The sequence below is a fragment of the Thalassophryne amazonica genome, chromosome 2 (assembly GCF_902500255.1).
Source record: "Thalassophryne amazonica chromosome 2, fThaAma1.1, whole genome shotgun sequence".
Lineage (NCBI taxonomy): Eukaryota > Metazoa > Chordata > Actinopteri > Batrachoidiformes > Batrachoididae > Thalassophryne > Thalassophryne amazonica.
Genome location: NC_047104.1, coordinates 3075011 through 3093095, shown reverse-complemented (window position 1 = coordinate 3093095; position 18085 = coordinate 3075011). Strand labels below are relative to the sequence as shown.

The 18085-nt window shown below is 41.9% G+C and overlaps 1 protein-coding gene across 1 annotated transcript in view; it reads left to right on the top strand.

Moving 5' to 3' along the window:
• Window positions 1-18085, top strand: part of LOC117501446 — a 190361-nt gene that overhangs the window by 103813 nt on the left and 68463 nt on the right. Inside the window, 2 exon segments of the mRNA XM_034160351.1 lie at window positions 5717-5884; window positions 9266-9546. Coding sequence (XP_034016242.1) covers window positions 5717-5884; window positions 9266-9546 — 449 coding nt within the window.

Here is an 18085-nt window from a genome sequence, read left to right as displayed (position 1 = left end):
TACTGTCGCTTTAAGGACTTCCCACGGAGCGAGACGTCGTGCAGCGCTCTCAGGCACCATCGTCAGCCTGTTTCAAGCTGAAAACCTCCACATTTCAGGCTCTATTGATCCAGGACGTCGTGAGAGAACAGAGAAGTTTCAGAAGAAGTCGGTTTCAGCATTTTATCCGGATATTCCACTGTTAAAGGAGATTTTTTTAATGAAAGACGTGCGGACGGATCCGCGCGTCGGGACGCAGCCGGCGCTGTGCGGCGGCACAGGAAAAACACCTCCGTGTTGATAACCATTTGTAAAATCCAGGCGGCTTTTGATGGCTTTCAGTGGAGTGAGTATATGAGAAATTGTTTAACAGCTGGACATGTTCCAACTTGTCCTTAAGGCTTCCAACAGAGGTGTTTTTCCTGTGGCGGAGCGTCACGGCGGCTGCGAGCCGACGCTGCAATCCGTCCGCAGTCAACAAAAACAAAAACAGGGAAATGGGGTCCCCTGTTTACAATGGGGTACTCAGGTCAAAGCAGTTTCAGTCTTTTGTTAATGGTAATGAGTCATTCACGTCATCAAGAGAGTCGTCAAGGGAGCCATCAGGAGAGACTTCCGTCCCATCATTAGGAGGGACAGCTGCCCTGTCATTAGGAGGGTGCTAACTAGAGCACAATAGGTGCGAATTAGAGCTATTGTTTAGTCACTAGCCTGTAGCAGTCGGCCTCTCGGTAGGAGGGGTCTGGTTAGGTTAAAAACTCCACCTTTTGTTGGCTTCTGTTTTATTCTTCTCTACAAGAGTCAAGACGGAAGTCAGACTACCAGAGCAAGAATTTTAGCTGAGGAAGCTTCTGCGATTTGAAGCGAAACGTCCTCACGTCAAGCAACCCAGTCCAGTCGAAGATTCAAGCTTCTCTACTATGGAAACCACCTGGACAACTGAGAGCCTACACAGAAACATTGTAGGGTGGACAGGATTTTCCGAGTGGAGGTGATAAGTGGCTGAAGAAGGGTTAAATCTCTCATTGCGCATTTGGCTGTCCAGGACAGACCCACAGTTTTTTTCTTTTTTTGGGGGGGGGGGGGGGGGATGGCTGCCAGCTGGGCATGTATTTCCTCGGAGTCCAAACTCTCAAAGACACGTGCCGGCAAATGCTCCTCAGGGTTATACACCCAATCAGGGAGCCTGTCCATCTTAAAAACACCCTCTAATGTGTACAACTCCGAGGGTGATCAAGAACAGATTGATATGACATCACCAAGTCCCAAGCGTGTTTCATAAATTCCCTCTTTTTTCTGGATCCTTCTGTTGAGGTTTTTATAAGGTCTGAATGAACCCAATCTGCAGGCAGCAAATGAACAAATAGGGTAGGTCAAAAAAAGATGTTTTAATGCTGCAAAAGTGAATCTTAATTGAAACTGGTGAGGTACAAAATACAGTTCCAGGGAAAGGAAGGACACACTCATGCACACACACACACACACACACACACACACACTGAAAGCCACAGGGGATATGGGAAACAAACAGGACAGAACCCAAACCATGAACAGAGGGCACAACCAGACAGTCAGAAACAGACGCAACACAGCTAACATCCCGGGATGGATTCCGTACATTCTTGTGTAGGCCATAGTACACTGAGGCTGGATTTTAAATGTTGTTTAGTCCCCTTAAGTGGGACAGAAAACCTGCTTAGCCTATGGACTAATGATACCCACCCACTTGCACATCTACATGTTTTGCTGTAGAAACCCTACGGTGTCTGGGAACAGTGTCTCTGTAATGCCCATCTGAGGTCATGTAACGACGGGACCATGTGTACAAAGATACCAATGAAAATGTTTAACTGTTTCTGTTGGTACAGCTCGATGCTGAAATGGTCAGATGAACTCAACGATTTCCATATTGTGCTTTTTGTATCATGTCCTGCTTGTTTCACATTGTACCCGGTCCCCACCCCGAACCTAAACCAGAGTATTTCTATTGGGTCAGAATGTGTCTGATATGGACGATCTCCTCTTGTGTGCTCTGTGTGAAACTGCAACAATGTCCTGCTTCTCCAGAACCTGAGGAAGCACCTTGAATTAGTAGCTACAGGAACTCAGTTTGCTTTAATGTGGACAAACAGATTGAGTTTCTAACATCCGTGTGGGACACCTATGAATGACTGGTTCTCTGATCTTAAATTGGAGCTCTAATGTTCCATGTGAAGTACGGAGCCACGCAGTGCCTTGTGTGGAGCTGTCGGACTCCCGTCTCGTCCTGAGTGCTCGAATGTGGTTGACGTTGTTTTGGAGTGAGCTCAGCACACTGCCACAGATGTCTGCTTTTCCGATCAGCAGCTTGCCGGTGGAAGACATTGGACACTCGGCGGTAATGTGAGAAGGAACAAAAACTCTGGACAGGCAACGAGAAATAGAAATGCTTTGGGGTGGAAAAGTTACCAAAGTGGAATCTTTTCTATGAAATGACAACACTAAACCTCTGAAAATGTGCCAACATACCTGGCGTGCACAGATCCAATGATTCTGATCAGTATTGGTCTGATATTAGCCAAATTTAAATGGTAAATGGACTGCATTTATATCTCGCTTTTCCATCTGCATCAGCACTTTACAATAATGCCTCACATTCAGCCCAATGTGAGGCTGCTGCCATACAAGGTGCTCACTACACACCGGGAGCAACTATGGGATTAAAGACCTTACTCAAGGGCCCTTAGTGATTTTCCGGTCAGGCTGGGATTTAAACCGAGGATCCTCTGGTCTCAAGCCCAACAGCTTAACCACTAGACCATCACCTCCCCTAAATTTAATAAATAAGATATCGTAAATTAATTTCAATTTATTTTCATTTATATAGTGCCAAATCACAACAGAGTTGCCTCAAGGAGCTTCACACAAGTAAGGTCTAACCTTACTAACCTCCAGAGCAACACTGGTAAGAAAAAACTCCCTCTGAGGAAGAAACCTCAAGCAGACCAGACTCAAAGGGGTGACCCTCTGCTTGGGCCATGAATCAGACAAAAATTACAGAACAATTCACAAAACGAATATACAGGAAATGCTGTTGGTGCACAGGACAGGAGGGTCTCCAGCACAAATACAGCTCCCATCTCTGGATTGAGCTGCACCTTAAACAGAGAAAAAAAAAAAAAACAGAATCAGGCATCAGAAAGACAAGAAATACAGTATAATTTGTCAGCATTAAACAACAAGAAAAACAGAAGAAATACTAAGGTGATCGCCAACCACTAGCCCTAAGCTTCACTAAAAGACCCAGAATTTAGGTAAAGTTGAGGCCGTGGCCCGCTCCAATTACTAATAAAATGAATTTAAAAGAGTAAAAAGCATAGTAACAGACTGTACCAGTATGTTAACCATATGAAAGGGAAAATAAGTGCGTCTTAAATCTGGACTTGAAAGTCTCCACAGAATCTGACTGTTTTATTGATGCAGGGAGATCATTCCACAGAACAGGGGCATGATAAGAGAAAGCTCTGTGACCCGCAGACTTCTTATTCACCTTAGGGACACAAAGTAGTCCTGCACCCTGAGAACGTAAAGCCCGGGCTGGTACGTAAGGTTTAATTAGGTCAGCTAGGTAGGGAGGTGCCAGTCCATGAACAATTTTATAGACTAGTAGCAGAACCTTAAAATCTGATCTCACTGGGACAGGAAGCCAGTGAAGAGACGCCAAAATGGGTGTAATGTGGTCAAACTTTCTGCTTCGTGTCAAAAGTCTGGCTGCAGCATTTTGAACCAATTGGAGACCCCTAATGCTGGACTGCGGTAAACCAGAAAATAGAACATTGCAGTAGTATAATCTAGAAGAGACAAACACATGGATCAGGGTCTCAGCATCAGCCATAAATTAAAAAAAAAACCTACACATCTGAGTCATGTTGTGGGTTTTATATGCTTTCTTTTTGGGCAGTAAAATAGTTTTAGGTGACTAAATTAGCAAATTACATCCAGACAAAAGTATTAATTAACACATTTGTAGTTTTGTTGGATTGGTATGTGGTATCCTTCTTGCACAGTCACTCATTTTTTTGAGAACGACCTACTTTTTTCATTTCTACACTGAACAAAATATAAAGGCAACACTTGTTTTTGCTCCTATTTTTCTTGAGCTGAACTCAAAGATCTAAATCATTTTCTATATACACAAAAGACCCATTTCTCTCAAATATTGTTCAGAAATCTGTCTAAATCTGTTAGTGAGCACTTCTCCTTTGCTGAGATAATCCGTCCATCAGCCACCAGATGCCATCAAATGTGAGCATTTACCACCCAAAGTCGATTACGACGCCAAACTGCAGTCAGGTCGAGACCCCAGTGAGGACGGTGAGCATGCAGATGAGCTTCCATGAGAAGGTTTCTGACAGTTTGTGCACAAATTCTTTGGTTTTGCAAACCGATTGTTTCAGCAGCTGTCCAAGTGGCTGGTCTCAGACCATCTTGGAGGTGAACATGCTGGATGTGGAGGTCCTGGGCTGGTGTGGTTACACGTGGTCTGCAGTTGTGAGGCTGGTTGGATGTACTACAAAACTGTTTGAAACGCCTTTGGAGACGGCTTATGGTGGAGAAATGAAGAATCAATTCACGGGAAACAGCTCTGGTGGACGTTCCTGCTGTCAGCATGCCAACTGCACGCTCCCTCAAAATGTCCCACATCTGTGTCATTGTGCTGTCTGATAAAACTGAACATTTCACAGCAGCCTTTTATTGTGACCAGCCTAGGGCACACCTGTGCACTAATCATGGTGTCTAATCAGCATCTTGATATGTCACACCTGTGAGGTGGGATGGATTATCTCAGCAAAGAAGAAGTGCTCACTAACAGATTTAGACAGATTTGTCAGCAATATTTGAGAGAAATATGTCTTTTGTGGGGGCAGCACGGTGGCTTAGTAATTAGCACTATTGCCTCACAGCATGAAGGTCATGGGTTCAATTCCCACCTGTGGCCTTTCTGTGTGGCGTTTGCATGTTCTCCCATGTTTGTGTGGGTTCCCTCCAGGTGCTCCATCTTCCTCCCACATCCAAAGACACACAGGTTAGATGGATTGAAAATTTAAATTGTCTTTAGGTGTGAATATGTTTGTCTGTATGTGTCTCTGCGACAGATTAGTGTCCTCTCCAGGGTGAATGCCGCATCACACCCTATGACTGCTGGGATAGGCCCCACCCACCCCCACCCCATGACCCTTAATTGGAGTAAGCGGTTGAAGATGAGTGAGTGAGTGAAGTCTTTTGTGTATATAGAAAATGTTTTAGGTCTTCGAGTTCAGCGTGTGAAAAATGTGAACAAAAACAAAAGTGTTTCTAATTTTGTCCAGTGTATTTCTTATAGATTGAATATGCCTTGGACTTTATTGACATCAGACTTGGAAATGTTCATGTATCCGTCCTCTGATTTGTCTCATGAAAACTGACTTTAAAAGTGATGATTTCTATTTACAATAATTCTCATGTTTACTTTGTCCAGTTACTTATGAGCTCCGAAAATGGAGGGACTGTGTTGAACACTATTGAAGAACAGGATGATCTTGTTGTCACAGCAACCAAAGATATCTTTTCTTACCAGCCAACATGGCAGTCACATGATATAATGGCGGTATCTGCAAAGGGGCTGTACAGAGTCACGCCACATCAGGTCGCGTCCCTAAAGTTGGTGTTGACGTAACTGGGTTGTCCTCTGATGGCTACATTTCTTGTGTATATTCAGGTTATTCAGTGACGTCGGTGGTCTCGGCCAGAAATGGGCGTCTGCTCGTAGCGGGAGCGCCACGATTCAACCACACTGGAAAAGTCATCATCTTCACTCTGAAGAATTCAGGCAACCTCACCATCCTGCACTCGCTCAAAGGCCATCAGGTAGCAGCCAGAGCCTCATGAAACACTTAGACATGAAAGGGACGAAAAATCCATAACAAATTCACATTTATCCCTTCAAAAATTTGTGGTCACAACTCACAGTAAACAGTCATCATTAGACAGTAAACATTAATCACTTTACAGTAAAACATAACTTTATAATAAAGAATAATCACTTTACCATAAACAATAATCATTTGACAGTAAACAATAATCACTTTACACTAAAACACCACTATATAATAAAGAATCATTATTTTACAGTCAACAATTGTCACTTTACAGTAAAACATCACTTTATAATAAAGAATAATCACTTCACCATAAACAATATTCATTTGACAGTAAACAATAATCACTTTACAGTAAAACATCACTTTATAATAAAGAATAATCACTTCACCATAAACAATAATCACTTTACAGTAAAACATCACTTTATAATAAAGAATAATCACTTTACAGTAAACAAACATCATTTGACAGTAAACAATAATCACTTTACAGTAAAACATAACTTTATAATAAAGACTAATCACTTCACCATAATATTCATTTGACAGTAAACAATAATCACTTTACAGTAAAACATCACTTTATAATAAAGAATAATCACTTCACCATAAACAATAATCACTTTACAGTAAAACATCACTTTATAATAAAGAATAATCACTTCACCATAAACAATATTCATTTGACAGTAAACAATAATCACTTTACAGTAAAACATCACTTTATAATAAAGAATAATCACTTCACCATAAACAATAATCACTTTACAGTAAAACATCACTTTATAATAAAGAATAATCACTTCACCATAAACAATAATCACTTTACAGTAAAACATCACTTTATAATAAAGAATAATCACTTTACAGTAAACAAACATCATTTGACAGTAAACAATAATCACTTTACAGTAAAACATAACTTTATAATAAAGAATAATCACTTTACAGTAAACAAACATCATTTGACAGTAAACAATAATCACTTTACAGTAAAACATAACTTTATAATAAAGACTAATCACTTCACCATAAACAATATTCATTTGACAGTAAACAATAATCACTTTACAGTAAAACATCACTTTATAATAAAGAATAAACATTTTACAGTAAACAATGATCCCTTTAGAGTAAAACATCACTTTATAATAAAGAATAATAATTTTACAGTGAAGAAATATCATTTTATAGTAAACAATAATCACTTAACAATTAGAAAAAATCACTTTACAGAAAACAAAAATCATTTTATAGTAAACAATAATCGCTTTACAGTAAACAATCACTTTAACAATAAAGAATAATCACTTTACAGTAAACAATAACAATAGTACAATAAACACTACAATTAACAAAAACCGGTTTGCAGTTAACAAAGTCACTATACAATGAAGAAAGATTTTGTTTACAGTAAACAAAAATTGGTTTGTAATAAACAAAAACAATTTTACAGTAAACAAATATCACTTTGCAGTAATCACTTCACAATAAAGAAAAAATAGTTTACAGTAAACCAACATCAGTTTGCAGTAAAGAAAAATCACTATACAGTAAACAAAAAAATGACTTTAGATTAAACAAAAATCAGTTTACCGTAAACAAAATCACTTTACAATAAAGAAAAATTAGTTTACAGTAAACAAAAATCACTTTACAGTAAATAAAAATCAGGTCAGGTCTGGGAGTATTTGCTGGTGTCACACACCACCACACCCACCACACCCACCAGAGTAATAAAGGTGTAATCACACTGTGACAAATTGAGGAAACTGATTAGTAACAGATTGAAATAATATGTCTGGTGGCAAAAAATGTCTAATCTGTTGGTCTCTGATGAATTTGGGGCTCTGATGAAGAGCTGATGTCATATTTCCACTGGCACAAAGCTGCATTCAGCAGAGTGATTTTCCTGGTTTCAAGACATATATGATGCACACCGGGAGAAGCCGGATTTGAACGGGATTCTTGATATCATACTTTCTCACTACGTTCATGCTCTGACAGCTGTGTTGCCATTCAGTAGACTATTTCAGACCGCAGCATGGAGTCTTCTTGCCAAGAGAATCCGCTGAGTGTACGCTGATGTCCACATAACAAAAGCACACTGATCTTGGCTAAATGACAGCTGTGCATGTTGCTGCATCGGAAACTGTCCTCTGTGCCCTGGTGCTGAATTCACAGATCACACTGGAGCTTTAGCCAATCAGAAGGCCAGTCTGAAGCATTGGACAACCACAGGATAGAAACATATGAGTACTGCAAAAGTCAAAAACAAGTAGAGGACAAAACAGTCAACAAATGTGCAACCACCGGGAAAGCTCTCCACCCGAGGCACACTCAGAGTTTTGAGAATGCAATTATTTTTTTATTTTTTTGCAATTTGCAAATGGGTAAAGAACTTTGGCAGGAAAAACCCAAACAAATGGATATCCAAATGTTGGGAAAGTGTAGTGACACGGACCCACAACAGGGAGCATAAATGAACGGACAATGGATAAGCCAAAATATAACAATTTAATGTTGCGAATTGTGCACAACGGAATACAGACAAATGCAGTTTGAGAATGATAGTCAATTATACGAAAAGTGACGTGTGGGCAGGCTTGAGGATAGAAGATGTCCGTCCAGAGAAGAGCCGGGTCCCACACGGCTTCCACCGCCAACGGATCTGAAGAACACCGGAGCCGCCAAGTCCTGAGTCTCCAGGTGGCCACCGTCTCCAGCTGTCAGACCTGGTACTGCTGGCAGGAAGCAGAGACAGTTAATGGTGGGTGTGTGGATACACCCCAGTAAATCCTCACACACAGATACAGTTCCTCCGGGAGGGAGCACCTCCACCTCCGAAGTAGGAAACACAATAGCAGCTCCTGTTAAACCTCTTATCTGGTTGGAGTGAGAGGCGAGGATGTCGGTTCTCTCACTGACCGCCAACCCAGCTGAAAGTGCACCACAGGACAATGGCTGCAAACAGATCAGACGTAAGTCACAGTTCAAATATTGCAGAGAATATTACCTAAGCGGTAGATGATATCTCGGCAGCGAGGTGGAGTTGCTGCCCGGCTTTTATGGTGATGTGGTGATGATGAGTGACACCTGGTGCTGTTGATGAGTGACAGCTGTCACTCCCGGGCGATACCGCTGGTGCCATGACCAAGTTTTAAGATCTTTGGCGGACGCCATTTGCATGGCGATCCAGCACAGCAAGACTCAGGCTACCCCCAAACAGTTAATCTCTTTCATAAGACTGGGACAGAGGGCAAATCAACACCAGCCTAGCTCTTCGGGGGGGCTCCTCACCACAGCGTTCGACTGGAAACTCCAAGTTGATCTTGGCAGTCAGCTTAAGTTCCCAGATAACATCACAACCACTTTTCTCCGCCCAGACATGGTGTTAGCATTGGTGTCCACTAAGCAAATGGTCCTAATAGAACTGACTGTTCCCTGGGAGGACCGCATTGACGAGGCCAACAAGCGAAAGAAGGCTAAATATGCTGAGCTCATCTCTGATTGCCGGAACAATGGCTGGAAAGCCCGTTGTGAGCCTGTCGAGGTCGGGTGCTGCGGCTTCGCTGGCCATTCACTTGTGCGAACCCTCAAACTCCTTGGAGTAAAGGGACTGCAATTCAAGAGAGCCATCAAGAATACACTGGAGGCTGCAGAGAGGGTCTCAAGGTGGCTGTGGATCTGCAGGGGGGATCCGTGGAACAACGGGCCACTTGGACACAAGTCGGGGACTGATCACCCCTGGCTGGGTTGCCCAGGAGAGGGTGTATGAAGATCAAAGACCCGAAACACCCTATGACCCTGGTTTCTTCACTGATGACGTGTCCAAGTATCACTGAAAGGTGTATTCAACTCCTAGGTGGGCGTTGTGACGTGAAATTATATCACTGTATTTTTCACTTTATGGACAGTGACAGCTTACCAGTTTTCATTTCTTTTTAGGGTCCAAGCACCAGGGAAGCTGGTCAAAGGACACTACTGGTTTAGTGCTGATTTGTTTCTTTTCTTTTTATATCTAAGCACAAAAGGTCAAAGGGCAGCAAAAACCAGGTGGAGCTGAAATTTGAAATTTGGGTAGATCTTAGGAAAAACTCACCGTATACAAAAAATGACCAGTGAAAAATGCTAGATGGTGCGAACTTGTCTCCAGATTTGATGCAGAAAGTCCAGATTGGTGTCAAAACATTCTCTGGAGCACGACTCTGAACCAGAAACCTTGAATTTTTTTTACTTTGTTTACAAGTTTCTTCACTTTGAGTTTGACCATATGTGATGCTATTTAAGTAATGATGGGTTTTCTCATTAATGAGATTGCCATGAAATTCAGGATTTTGGTAGAGCACAGAACACCTTAGCCATATCCTGAAAATGTCCGGTAAAAGCCACTAGGTGGCCCTATAAATAATAAATACGTGTTGACACAAACAACTTCTACATAATAACTTATCAAATGTCAGTCACACATGGGAAAACTTTATACTGTCACAATTTCTTTCCACTGTTATAGGCCACACCCATTTGTGCCTTGATAATTTTCTCTCAAAATTCTGAAATGTGCAAAATTGAACTAGTCAGATTTTTACACAGAAAGCCCAGATTGGTGTCAAAATGGGTTTTCTCATTAATGGGATAACTGAATGCCAATAAATTTGGCAGATGTATGGACGGCCTCTATTAGAATCACAGTGCCAGATTTGGTGGAACTGCTTTAGTAGATGGTGCTGCAAAGCATATTTTTAGAAATTTCAAAGCTTGAGCATGTCAGGGCTCGTGGCGACGTGACACAGGAAGCAGTAGGAGACACATGCAGACTCACAGGCATAGTTGGTTGGGATGAATAAAAGGCTTTATCTTGCAACCAGGCATTGGATTTGGTGCACAGGTAGTCAGTATCAGACATGGTACAGGCTGGGCAGTGGTCCAAAAAACGAGCTGAGTTCGTACACATAGCGTCGAGGAAAATAACAGGCAAAACAAAGGCATAGTCAAAAAACAGGCTGAGTTCAGGATAACGGCGAGGCAGAGGTCGGGGTACACAAGCAAGGTCAAAAAACATCAGGACGAAAATGAGAATCGAGAGAGTGAATGAAGTCAGCAATCGGACGGTGAGCTGTGGAACTGTGAGGGCTTAAATAAGTAGCAGGAAGTGATAGGAAAACAAGCTGTACGTGTGGGAGAAGTTTCTGGAAAGAGGTGTGGTTTAGTGAATCAAAGAAGAGGGAAGAGAGGCAAGAGAGTGCGTCAGTGAAAAACAATGTGGTGCAAAGCAAGAGGAGAAAGTGACAGAAAAACTAACAGTGAAAAATGTGAAAACAAAACTGGTGACGACAGAATAAAGCAATGAATAACTGACATACAATAAATGATAACAGCAAATAAAATCCCAGACTAACAGAACACAACCTGACACTAAGACAAATTATTATTTCTTTAAACATTTATTTATAATTTTTTTTCCACAAGAGACAAAACACCAGCACATCATCTACAAAAGTGCAAACACCATTAAAACCAAATATGTGCTACAACCCAAACATTCATGACAACTGTAGGCCCCACAAAATAATAATAAATAAACACACGCACACACACGCACACACACAGGCACACACACAGGCACACACAAAGGCGCACACACACACACATAGGCACACACACACACGCACACACAAAGGCGCACACACACACACACAGGCACACACAAAGGCGCACACACACACACATAGGCACACACACACACACACACGCACACACACATTTTAACTTTGACAGTCAGGTCCAAAAGTCTTCAATGATCCAAGATAAGTGATACAGGGTTGCCACCATTTTAGAAACCCTTTAGTCCTCCCTCTGACACTAAACTTAACTTTTTTCATATTACAAAAACATGAGCTCTTTCAGCCATAAAGAAATGAACATTTTCCAGGATAATAACACTCTACTTCATGCTAGCAGTGAGGTAAAGGCAATTACATCCACCTGCAAGTTAGTAAAGGACACAGCGGAGACTCCAGGAACTCCAAAGACAGTGATCACAGGACAAGAGTCCAGCCTGACACCATCAACGTCAGAGATAACATCTAAATACCAAATCCAGTATGACTTATGTTTGGGGCAAAGAAAAAACAAATTACTTAAATCACAGGGGGAGGAGTTACATCTGTCACACAGATCAGAAACATTGGGATAAATTTTAGATAATTTGGACTTTGATAAATGCAGCCTGTGCACTACTTTAAATTGAAGTAGGAAAGGTCTTACACAAGATGATGATGTACGAATTCTATCAACAGCCTTATACCAGAAACCTTCCCTGAACTCCAAACCCAGCTCTTGTTCCCAACTACAGGTAGTTTTATTGACGGGATGATGGCGCGATGGATGATACGTGAAAACCACGAATACTGATTTATACATTCTTGGAGTGTTACTTCCCAGTATAAATGAGGAAATCATTTGATTGACAGATTTAAAAAAGGTTTTGGGTTAGAAAAGAATAATACACTGAAAAAGGTGCAAAAACATGGGCAAAGGATTCAAAATAATTTTATTGTCATATGCACAAAGGAACATGTTCCCTGCACAATGAAATGTGATTACTGCATTTAACCCATCCTAATTGCCAGTTAGGAGCAGAAGTCGCCTTTAGGCGCCCGGGGACCAGGTCCAGATGTATATCCCTGCTTTAGGTCAACAGCAGGGCTGAGCAAACCTAGACCGGCCTCATGACGACAAACAACACACACATAACACACACATAAGCCGGCCCGGTACATGAACACATATAAAAAGCACACACAAGGTAAAACTTGGGAAAGAAAAACCTTCATTGCTGCTGCATTGAATCACGCAGCAGCAAAGCAGGAAAAAAACCCATCAGCACAAAGAACAATGATCAAACACAACAAGAGGACGAGAGACGATGACCGAGATTTGTAAGAGTCCAGTTATCAGACAGAACACCCGGAGGCCGCCTTTAGGCGCCATCAACGGCCTTGTTCGTCCATTCTGGAGGGAGGAGGGGCCCAGCCCTGAACAGTCCACTGTCCACAGTCAACGTCAGAGCTGGAGAAGCTGAGGGCGGGGGGAGACGAGGGGGGAGGGGGGTGAGGCATGAGCGTTGTTCTTCTCAGGAGGTTTTTATCACAGCGGCCTTGAAGTGCAGCTGTGTTTGGGGAAGCCGAATGAAAATCCAGATTAGCAGACGCCTGAAAGATTCCACAGTCTGAGACAAAGTGGCTTCCAATACATCTGAATTAAGAAAGGAGATGTGGTCATTACTGACGATCAATGCGGTTTTCCAGCGCAGCAATCTTCCCGGAGATGGCATCCAATGCGCGGTTAACACCCGCTGACTGAGCTGACACTGCCCTTCCAATCGAATCAATCATGTGGGGCAGCCTGGACGGGCCAATTATTGCCGCTTCCACTTTCTTAATTTTCCGGTAAACCAGCGCTATGCCCGCTCCACACAGCAGAAACCCGGTCACCACCATGCCAAATATATACACATCTTCGACGTCCTCCACAGACAGCGTGTAAAGGCACATGACCCTCCATTTCCTCCAACTGTCCATCACGTAGCCCATCACATGTGTCCCGGCAGGACAGGTCGGGTCCTCCGCTCCCGAGTGTCTTGTAGAAAAAATAGTGTCATTTGCGTTCAGAGACCACTTTAACAAATCCATTTTTGCTGTTTCCAGAAGAGCAAAGCTGGCAGCCTCACAGACAACATGCCACAGAAGCAGGAAAGATAAGGAGGGAGGGAGAAGAGAAAAATGCGACCGTCTCGGCTGAGAGCAAGGAGGCAAAAAAATATTCATTAAATATGCATTAAAATATCCATTTTCAATATATTAATCCTATATAAAAGAGATACTGGTAAATTAGCCGATCTTTGAAAAGCTGACCTGATATTGGACAATTAAGATATGTTAATATATTAAGCTTATCCAGAAAAAAGCCAAAATTTTGGAGTACTGCCATTATAGATGTTAAATGACTAGTTGGATATGTGACATATAAAAGTAAATCATCTGCATACAGAACAACCCTGTCCTCCCACGGGTCACAACCTGGAACAAGGAAGAGATTCTGAGAATTACTGGTAGTGGCCCTACAGCTACAGCAAAAAGTAAAGGGGAGAGGGAACAACCTTGATTTGTACCATGCGACAGAGTAAAATACTCAGAATTTACAATATTAGTACAGACAGAAGCTACGAGGAGAAGTATACAAGAGACGAATCCTGATTGTTACAAATTAAATGAGTCGGCAGCCCAAAAAGCAGACTGGAAAAGTTACTTTATAATACATTATGCTTATAATAAAAGTATCTTAACAGGTGTTTTGACTCACCAAAACATGGTTGTGGGGGTGGGGGGGGGGGACCTCAGTCTGTGGTTTTGATCACAGCCTTGGCAGAGCTGAACGAAAATGTTTGATTCTGGATTAATGCATATATTGCATTAGGGCCCCTTCACACATAGTGAGAAGTTTGGACAGTGTTTGAACAAAAATGGCGAAACAGCACGAAACAGTTGTAAATTAGTGCACCACAAAACATTGCTCCGACGGGCAGGTGTGCACGAACCCAGTGCGAGAGTTCATGAGTTGGTGTCTTTCAGGCAGGAACACACACAGTGCCAGCTGCGGCACATCGTGCCACTTAAATGGAGGAAATATAAAAAACAGCTGCTTATGTAAAAAAAACAGCCGGTACCTGTGGCACCACATCACGCTGCTCATGTAAAAAAAAAAACAGACGGTACCTGTGGGACCACATCACGGTGTTTATGTAAAAAAAAAAAAAACAGACGGTACCTGTAGGACCACATCACGCTGTTTATGTAAAAAAAAAACAGCCGGTACCTGTAGGACCACATCACGCTGCTTATGTAAAAAAAACAGCCGGTACCTGTGGGACCACATCACGCTGCTCATGTAAAAAAAAAAACAGACGGTACCTGTGGGACCACATCACGCTGTTTATGTAAAAAAAAACAAAAAACAGACGGTACCTGTAGGACCACATCACGCTGTTTATGTAAAAAAAAAACAGCCGGTACCTGTAGGACCACATCACGCTGCTTATGTAAAAAAAAACAAAAAAAACAAAAAAACAGCCAGTACCTGTAGGACCACATCACGCTGTTTATGTAAAAACAAAAAACAGCCGGTACCTGTAGGACCACATCACGCTGTTTATGTAAAAAAAAAAACAACCGGTACCTGTAGGACCACATCACGCTGCTTATGTAAAAAAAAAACAGCCGGTACCTGTAGGACCACATCACGCTGCTTATGTAAAAAAAACAGCCGGTACCTGTAGGACCACATCACGCTGCTTATGTAAAAAAAAAACAGCCGGTACCTGTGGGACCACATCACGCTGCTTATGTAAAAAAAAACAGCCGGTACCTGTAGGACCACATCACGCTGCTTATGTAAAAAAAACAGCCGGTACCTGTGGGACCACATCACGCTGCTCATGTAAAAAAAAAACAGACGGTACCTGTGGGACCACATCATGCTGTTTATGTAAAAAAAAACAAAAAACAGACGGTACCTGTAGGACCACATCACGCTGTTTATGTAAAAAAAAACAGCCGGTACCTGTAGGACCACATCACGCTGCTTATGTAAAAAAAAAAACAGCCGGTACCTGTAGGACCACATCACGCTGCTTATGTAAAAAAAAACAGCCAGTACCTGTAGGACCACATCACACTGCTTATGTAAAAAAAACAAAAAAACAACCGGTACCTGTGGCACCACATCACGCTGCTTATGTAAAAAAAACAGCCGGTACCTGTGGGACCACATCACGCTGCTTATGTAAAAAAAAAACAGCCGGTACCTGTAGGACCACATCACGCTGCTTATGTAAAAAAAACAGCCGGTACCTGTGGGACCACATCACACTGCTCATGTAAAAAAAAAAACAGACGGTACCTGTGGGACCACATCACGCTGTTTATGTAAAAAAAAACAAAAAACAGCCGGTACCTGTAGGACCACATCACGCTGTTTATGTAAAAAAAAAACAGCCGGTACCTGTAGGACCACATCACGCTGCTTATGTAAAAAAAAACAAAAAAACAAAAAACAGCCAGTACCTGTAGGACCACATCACGCTGCTTATGTAAAAACAAAAAACAGCCGGTACCTGTAGGACCACATCACGCTGTTTATGTAAAAAAAAAAAACAGCCGGTACCTGTAGGACCACATCACGCTGCTTATGTAAAAAAAAAACAGCCGGTACCTGTAGGACCACATCACACTGCTTATGTAAAAAAAAACAAAAAAACAACCGGTACCTGTGGCACCACATCACGCTGCTTATGTAAAAAAAACAGCCGGTACCTGTGGGACCACATCACGCTGCTTATGTAAAAAAAAAACAGACGATACCTGTGGGACCACATCACGCTGTTAATGTAAAAAAAACAAAAAACAGACCGGTACCTGTAGGACCACATCACGCTGTTTATGTAAAAAAAAAAACAGCCGGTACCTGTAGGACCACATCACGCTGTTTATGTAAAAAAAAAAACAGCCGGTACCTGTAGGACCACATCACGCTGTTTATGTAAAAAAAACAGCCGGTACCTGTAGGACCACATCACGCTGCTTATGTAAAAAAAAACAGCCGGTACCTGTAGGACCACATCACGCTGTTTATGTAAAAAAAAAAAAAAAAAAAAAAAAAAAAAAACAGCCAGTACCTGTAGGACCACATCACGCTGTTTATGTAAAAAAAAAAAAACAGCCGGTACCTGTAGGACCACATCACGCTGTTTATGTAAAAAAAAAACAGACGGTACCTGTAGGACCACATCACACTGTTTATGTAAAAAAAAAAACAGCCGGTACCTGTAGGACCACATCATGCTGTTTATGTAAAAAAAAAACAGCCGGTACCTGTAGGACCACATCACGCTGCTTATGTAAAAAAAAACAGCCGGTACCTGTAGGACCACATCACGCTGTTTATGTAAAAAAAAAAACAGAAAAAAAAAAACAGCCAGTACCTGTAGGACCACATCACACTGTTTATGTAAAAAAAAAACAGCCGGTACCTGTAGGACCACATCATGCTGTTTATGTAAAAAAAAAACAGCCGGTACCTGTAGGACCACATCACGCTGCTTATGTAAAAAAAACAGCCGGTACCTGTAGGACCACATCACGCTGCTTATGTAAAAAAAAAACAGCCGGTACCTGTAGGACCACATCACGCTGTTTATGTAAAAAAAAAAAAAAACAGCCGGTACCTGTAGGACCACATCGGGCCACTTATATGGAGGAAATATAAAAACAGCCGGTACCTGTGGGACCACATCGGGCCACTTATATGGAGGAAATATAAAAACAGCCGGTACCTGTAGGACCACATCGGGCCACTTATATGGAGGAAATATAAAAGCAGCCGGTACCTGTGGGACCACATCAGGCCACTTATATGGAGGAAATATAAAAACAGCCGGTACCTGTGGGACCACATCGGGCCACTTATATGGAGGAAATATAAAAACAGCCGGTACCTGTAGGACCACATCACGCTGCTTATGTAAAAAAAAAAAAAAATCTGGTACCTGTGGGACCACATCGGGCCACTTATATGGAGGAAATATAAAAACAGCCGGTACCTGTAGGACCACATTGCGCTGCTTATGTTAAAAAAAAAAAAAAACATCCGGTACCTGTGGGACCACATCGGGCCACTTATATGGAGGAAATATAAAAACAGCCGGTACCTGTAGGACCACATTGCGCTGCTTATGTAAAAAAAAAAAAAAAACATCCGGTACCTGTGGGACCACATCGGGCCACTTATATGGAGGAAATATAAAAACAGCCAGTACCTGTAGGACCACATCACGCTGTTTATGTAAAAACAAAAAACAAAACAGCCAGTACCTGTAGGACCACATCACGCTGTTTATGTAAAAAAAAACAAAAAAAAAACAGCCAGTACCTGTAGGACCACATCACGCTGCTTATGTAAAAAAAAAAAAAAAACATCCGGTACCTGTGGGACCACATCATGCTGCTTATGTAAAAAGAAAAAAAAAACAAAAAACTGCCAGTACCTGTAGGACCACATCACGCTGCTTATGTAAAAAAACAAAAAACATCCGGTACCTGTGGGACCACATCGGGCCACATCAAAAATCAGTATAGGAACGATATAAA